Consider the following 7,814-nt stretch of genomic DNA (forward strand, 5'->3'; position numbering starts at 1 on the left):
CCCCTGTAAGGCTTCATTCAGACGTCCGGATGCGTTTTGCGGATCGGATCCATCTATCAGTGCATCCGTAAAAATCATGCGGACATCTGAATGGAGCTTTACAGGGGGGTGATCAGGGAGTCTATATGGGGTGATCACCACAGTCATTGATCATGCCCCTGTAAGGCTTCATTCAGACGTCCGGATGCGTTTTGCGGATCGGATCCATCTATCAGTGCATCCGTAAAAATCATGCGGACATCTGAATGGAGCTTTACAGGGGGTTGATCAATGACAGGGGTGTAATCAATGACAGGGGGGGTGATCAGGGAGTCTATATGGGGTGATAACCACAGTCATTGATCACGCCCCTGTAAGGCTTCATTCAGACGTCCGGATGCGTTTTGCGGATCGGATCCATCTATCAGTGCATCCGTAAAAATCATGCGGACATCTGAATGGAGCTTTACAGGGGGTTGATCAATGACAGGGGTGTAATCAATGACAGGGGGGGTGATCAGGGAGTCTATATGGGGTGATAACCACAGTCATTGATCACGCCCCTGTAAGGCTTCATTCAGACGTCCGGATGCGTTTTGCGGATCCGATCCATCTATCAGTGGATCCGTAAAAATCATGCGGACATCTGAATGGAGCTTTACAGGGGGGTAATCAATGACAGGGGGGTGATCAATGACAGGGGGGTGATCAGGGAGTCTATATGGGGTGATCAGGGGTGATCAGGGGCTAATAAGGGGTTAATAAGTGACGGGGGGGGGGTGTAGTGTAGTGTAGTGGTGCTTGGTGGGACTTTACTGAGCTACCTGTGTCCTCTGGTGGTCGATCCAAACAAATGGGACCACCAGAGGACCAGGTAGCAGGTATATTAGACGCTGTTATCAAAACAGCGTCTAATATACCTGTTAGGGGTTAAAAAAAACACATCTCCAGCCTGCCAGCGAACGATCGCCGCTGGCAGGCTGGAGATCAACTCTCTTACCTTCCGTTCCTGTGAGCGCGCGCGCCTGTGTGCGCGCGTTCACAGGAAATCTCGCCCATCGCGAGATGACGCATATATGCGTGACTCTGCGCAGGGCTGCCACCTCCGGAACGCGATCCTGCGTTAGGCGGTCCGGAGGTGGTTAAGGAGTTTATTTATAATAACATTTTGTTTCGGTATCTTCATTTTTATCTTTCCCGGAGAACCCCTGTAAGTCCAAGCAAATCAAGCCAAATTGATATACATATATACATACAGTACAGACCAAAAGTTTGGACACACCTTCTCATTCAAAGAGTTTTCTTTATTTTCATGACTATGAAAATTGTAGATTCACACTGAAGGCATCAAAACTATGAATTGACACATGTGGAATTATATACATAACAAACAAGTGTGAAACAACTGAAAATATGTCATATTCTAGGTTCTTCAAAGTAGCCACCTTTTGCTTTGATTACTGCTTTGCACACTCTTGGCATTCTCTTGATGAGCTTCAAGAGGTAGTCCCCTGAGATGGTTTTCACTTCACAGGTGTGCCCTGTCAGGTTTAATAAGTGGGATTTCTTGCCTTATAAATAGGGTTGGGACCATCAGTTGCGTTGAGGAGAATTCAGGTGGATACACAGCTGATAGTCCTACTGAATAGACTGTTAGAATTTGTATTATGGCAAGAAAAAAGCAGCTAAGTAAAGAAAAACGAGTGGCCATCATTACTTTAAGAAATGAAGGTCAGTCAGCCGAAAAATTGGGAAAACTTTGAAAGTAAGGGCTATTTGACCATGAAAGAGAGTGATGGGGTGCTGCGCCTGATGACCTGGCCTCCACAGTCACCGACCTGAACCCAATCGAGATGGTTTGGGGTGAGCTGGACCGCAGAGTGAAGGCAAAAGGGCCAACAAGTGCTAAGCATCTCTGGGAACTCCTTCAAGACTGTTGGAAGACCATTTCAGGGGACTACCTCTTGAAGCTCATCAAGAGAATGCCAAGAGTGTGCAAAGCAGTAATCAAAGCAAAAGGTGGCTACTTTGAAGAACCTAGAATATGACATATTTTCAGTTGTTTCACACTTGTTTGTTATGTATATAATTCCAAATGTGTTAATTCATAGTTTTGATGCCTTCATAGTCATGAAAATAAAGAAAACTCTTTGAATGAGAAGGTGTGTCCAAACTTTTGGTCTGTACTGTATGTACATTTTAAAGGAATTGTTAACTACTACACCAAAACCACATGAAAAACCAGAAACAAGTATCTTTGTCCTTTTACTTCAAAGGTGATAGCTATATTGTCATGTAAAAAAGACATATAAAAAAACTAACTAAACTAAAAAGACTAAATGATGGAGGCAGAATTAGGCTATGTTCACACCTACAGTTGTGTTCAAAATTATTCAACCCCCAATGCTGTAAGGGGTTTTAGGGAATTTAGAGTACATTTGTAATTGTGTTCAGAATGAAATCTTACAAGGACTTTTTAAAGAACCAAATGCAACTAAAATTACATCAATTGTTTTTGTAATACAGTATTAAATGTTTTTTTTGTGATTTCTTCATTGACACAATTATTCAACCCCTTAAAGACTACATCTCTTAAGAACAGAGGTTCATTCAAGTATTTTCGATCAGGTATTGAAAACACCTGTGGATGTCAAGGAGCAGCAATCAAGCATAATAAGCACCAATTAGGCAGATTTAAAAGGACTGTGATACTCAGCTCCTTCTAGACATTTACTGGTGTGTTTACAAACATGGTGAAGTCAAGAGAATGGTCCAGGAAGACAAAAGAAGAGGTGATTTCTCTTCACAGGAAGGGCAATGGCTATAAGAAGATTGCAAAGATGTTAAATATACCAAGAGACACCATAGGAAGCATCATTCGCAAATTCAAGGCAAAGGGCACTGTTGAAACGCTACCTGGTCGTGGCAGAAAGAAGATGCTGACTTCGACTGCTGTGCGCTACCTGAAGTGCAAAGTGGAGAAAAGTCCCCGTGTGACTGCTGAGGAACTGAAAAAAGATTTGTCAGATGTGGGTACTGAAGTTTCAGCTCAGACAATAAGGCGCACACTGCGTAATGAAGGCCTCCATGCCAGAACTCCCAGGCGCACCCCCTTGCTGTCTCCAAAGAATAAGAAGAGTCGACTGCAGTATGCCAAAAGTCATGTGGACAAACCACAAAAGTTTTGGGATAGTGTTCTGTGGACTGATGAAACAAAATTAGAACTGTTTGGGCCCATGGATCAACGCTATGTTTGGAGGAGGAAGAACAAGGCCTATGAAGAAAAGAATACCTTGCCTACTGTGAAGCATGGTGGGGGGTCAATCATGCTTTGGGGCTGTTTTGCTTCTACAGGTACAGGGAAGCTTCAGCGTGTGCAAGGTACCATGAATTCTCTTCAGTACCAGGAGATATTGGATGAAAATGTGATGCAGTCCGTCACAAACCTGAGGCTTGGGAGACGTTGGACCTTTCAACAGGACAATGATCCCAAGCATACCTCCAAGTCCACTAGAGCATGGTTGCAGATTAAAGGCTGGAACATTTTGAAGTGGCCATCGCAGTTACCAGACTTAAATCCGATTGAGAACCTCTGGTGGGACTTAAAGAAAGCAGTTGCAGCGCGCAAGCCTAAGAATGTGACTGAACTGGAGGCTTTTGCCCATGAAGAATGGGCGAAGATACTCGTAGATCGCTGCAAGACACTTGTGTCAAGCTATGCTTCACGTTTAAAAGCTGTTATAACTGGAAAAGGATGTTGTACTAAGTACTAAGATTGAATGTCACTTGGGGGTTGAATAAAACGGATAATGATGTGAGCACAGAAAATACATTTGTGGTTATTTCATTATAAATGTTATGTTATATTTGTCTGACTTACAAGTGCCTCTTTGATTTAATTGCAAACAAGATGACTGAAATGATCAAAATCAATGTCAAACTGGCCAAAACACTCAATTTCATTGGGGGTTGAATAATTTTGAACACAACTGTACGTAATAATTAATATCCTTATTTATATAGTTCCAGAAGGCATGGCCTAAGATGCAATGTTCTATGCCAAAATTGCTCCACAATTCTGAGTGAAAATTCTGTATCAACGTAAGCCACCCTATAGTTGGTTTACAGTAAGAGAAAAGTGTCTATACCTGCCCCACATTTATCACCCAGCCTGAGCCCCTGTGATACATCTGGGGCAGTTCTAGATAGCCTGTCTAAGCTTCATGCTACACAGGCTTACTAAATCTGCCCAACCATGTTTTGTAGTGGAGTTTTAAGACAGTTTTCAAGTTTTTTTTGTACCTTGGTGTGTTTTTATTTTATTTTCAGCATGCTCTGAATGTGCAATTTTATCAGGACTTTTCCCATAGACTATAAAGAAAAAAAAAATTTAAAAAGAAGGAAAGCTAAATGTAAAAAAAATGGCACCCCTAAAATATGGTTGTAAAACACCTCATGAATTGCATGATGTTTTCTACAAGCCTAAAAACAAAAAAAATAATAATGGCAGCACCCTAAAGGTATACACATGTGGTGTGTATTACATGCTTATTTTCCACAAAGATTTTTGTTCCTCAAAGAGCTGACCAGTGGGGCTGCTGGTTGTTGGACCCCTACCTATCTGATATTGATGACCTATCTGGGGTTAGACAAAAAGTGTTTGTAGAGCAGCACCCACGGACAGAAATGGCCACACCGGTAATGCAACAGCCGAGCCACGACCGCAGGTAGCAGCTGCATTTCCAGTGAATCCTTTATTGTATGGACTTCACAGAATGTGTGCCATAAAATCAAGCAGCAACGTTTCGGCTGTATCCCAGCTGGGATACAGGCTGGGACAAAGGCTGGGATACAGCCGAAACGTTGCTGCTTGATTTTATGGCACACTTTCTGTAAAGTCCATCCAATAAAGGATTCACTGGAGATGCTGCCGCTACCTCTTTTCATTTGCTATCCTGGGGTTAGGTCATTAACATTAAATACCTGGAACCCTTCATGCTTGTACTGAAGGGGGCAGAATGTGGTTGAGTAATTTGCATGTCTCCGACCAATAATCCAGAATTCCTTGTTGTGTGGATGTGATGGAAGAGAGATTGTAAATACATTTTGTTTTAAGAAGTCATATGATAAAAAACATGGAATGCTGTAACCTATTCAGAGCTTTGAGTGGAAAAGTTCTTTATAGGCACTCCCTAATAGACTGGGCCTAGATGAGCGGTAGGTGACACAACATTGACATCTGAGGCTCCACTGATGATGGGGAGGACACAGCAACCAGTTGGATACTCTGCCAAATGACTGACAATGCTGTTGGTTCTAGGGTTAGAAGAAAGCTCAGAGTAAGGCCTCATGCACACAGACGGTTTTTTTTTGCGATCCGCAAAAACGGTTTCCGTTGTTCCGTGATATGTGTCCGTTTTTTCTTCCGTGGGTCTTCCTTGATTTTTGGAGGATCCACGGACATGAAAAATGAAAGAAAAATCTAAGTCAAGTTTGCCTTTGAAATGATAGGAAAAAACGGACACGGATCACGGACGCGGATGACAATCTTGTGTGCATCCGTGATTTTTCACGGACCCATTGACTTGAATGGGTCCGTGAACCGTTGTCCGTGAAAAAAATAGGACAGGTCATATTTTTTTCACGGACTGGAAACACGGATCACGGACGCGGATGCCAAACGGTGCATTTTCCGATTTTTCCACGGACCCATTGAAAGTCAATGGGTCCGCAGAAAAAAACGGAAAATGGAACAACGGACACGGATGCACACAATGGTCGTGTGCATGAGGCCTTATCCTGATTCACACAGTCAGTGTTTGGTCAGTGATTTCCATCAGTGATTGTCAAAACCAGGTGTGGGTCAGACACACAGAGCAGATGCAAATCTTTCCATTATACCTTATCTCTGTGTCGCCTCCATTCCTGGTTTTGGCTCACAATCACTGATGGAAATCACTGACCAAACACTGACTGTGTGAAAGTGGCCCTATGCAGGACTCCAAGAAGGGGGTCACATGAAAATCATGCCTTGGGGATAGAGAAATCTTTAGACACAGCACTTTAAATGCTCTTGCATAGACATGGAGTGAAAACATATTTTTCTGCATATACCGTATATTGAACTGCAGAATAACACAGTTGTAGTAGCTTCCATATTCCCTCTAGTGGCAGCTACAGAAAGTCAGAATGTAGTCATTACAAGGCAGCACAAAGCTCTGACCATTATAAAGATATATTATTATGAAATTAATTAATCAGCAAAGAACCCTTACGGATAAATAAATCCAAGAGTGGAAATTAACTTTAATGGTGTAACTTGCTGTTGCTCTAGCTATTATGCAGATTTTACTATTAACTTTTTGAATGCCTTATTTTAAGTAATAAAATTGTAAACCTTTGTTATTGCAGCATCGTGTCATTGAAATAATATTCAACATCAGCTCATGAAATGGTCACAGGGAATTTCACCACGGTGGTCGAGTTCATCCTTCTAGGACTAACCAGCAGACAGGACCTGCAGATATTGCTATTTATTGTATTCCTGACATGTTACATTGTTTCTCTAATTGGTAACATAGTAATTATCTGGATCAGTAGTACAAACCCTCGACTCCACACTCCAATGTACTTCTTTTTGAGAAATCTCTCATTTTTGGACATCTGGTATACTTCATGTGTAGTTCCTAAGATGCTCATTAACTTCCTATCAGTGAAGAAAACCATATCTTATAATGGCTGTGTAACCCAAATGTTCATCCATATGACTCTAGGAGGGACAGAGTGTTGCCTGTTGTTATCAATGGCCTATTACCGGTATGTGGCTATATGCAGCCCCTTACGTTACACTAATATCATGCATCCCGCCTTCTGTATTAGGATGGCGGCTGCCTCTTGGTTTGCAGGCTTAGTAGACTCAGTAGTAAACACAGTGAATACATTACAGTTACCTTTTTGTGGGGCGAATGTAGTTGACCATTTTTTCTGTGAGATGCCCACATTGCTAGAGCTGGCTTGTGCAGATACATCTCTTAATAAGACTGTCCTTTTCTTCTGGGCTATAGTGATAGGGGTCATCCCATTTTTTTTCATCTTAATTACATATGTCAATATAATTTCCAGCATAATAAAGATTAGTACAACTACTGGGAGAAGAAAAGCCTTTTCCACTTGTGCTTCACATGTTATTGTGGTGACATTATTTTATGGCACCGGCTTCTTTATCTATTTGATACCTGGGAGGATTCATGTCTTGCGCTACGACAAAATGGCCACCTTGTTCTATAGTGTTATAACCCCAATGCTAAATCCTCTGATTTACACTTTAAGAAACAAAGATGTAAAATTAGTGCTGATAGAAACCACAGGAAAGAAGATTGTGTTATGGCACAAGTGATGATTTTATATCTCCCTGGTCAACAACCACTTTGACGAGGGCCAAATTATTACTGGGTGAGAGCACCTCCAAAATAGCAGGTCTTGTGGGGTCTTCCTGGTGAGGAGTGGTTAGTACCTACCAAACGTAGGTGTAGGAAGGTCAACCAGTGACCTGGTATTTGGGTCTTGGGAGGTCTGTAGCAGCCAAGATATATTGATTTGTGTGGAGAGTGAAGCCTGTCTGGTCTCATCTCACAGAAGAGCTAATGCAGCAAAAATTGCTGAAAAAAATACCGCAGACCATGATAGATTGGTGTCAGAAAACAGTGGGCTTCACCATTTGCGCTGTATTGGATTACGTAGCTGCAGACTGGTCAGAGGTCACAGAACCCTATCAAAAATGATATCCATAAAACCAACCACCTATTTGTTTGTTTTTTATAAAACCCCAAAGTATA

The 7,814-nt window shown here is 42.0% G+C and overlaps 1 protein-coding gene across 1 annotated transcript; it reads left to right on the forward strand.

Annotated features, from left to right (window-relative positions):
- The first annotated feature begins 6,430 nt into the window (after positions 1-6,430).
- LOC120986654 (olfactory receptor 5V1-like) lies at positions 6,431-7,375 on the forward strand. Its single transcript, XM_040415317.1, has one exon. The coding sequence runs from the start codon at positions 6,431-6,433 to the stop codon at positions 7,373-7,375; it is 945 nt and encodes a 314-aa protein (XP_040271251.1).
- Positions 7,376-7,814: the final 439 nt, after the last annotated feature.

This window comes from Bufo bufo, chromosome 1 (assembly GCF_905171765.1).
Source record: "Bufo bufo chromosome 1, aBufBuf1.1, whole genome shotgun sequence".
Lineage (NCBI taxonomy): Eukaryota > Metazoa > Chordata > Amphibia > Anura > Bufonidae > Bufo > Bufo bufo.

What these genes read in the sequence shown, in the direction of transcription:
- LOC120986654 (XM_040415317.1), top strand. Translation starts at nt 6,431, where the DNA reads ATGGTCACAGGGAATTTCACCACGGTGGTCGAGTTCATCCTTCTAGGA.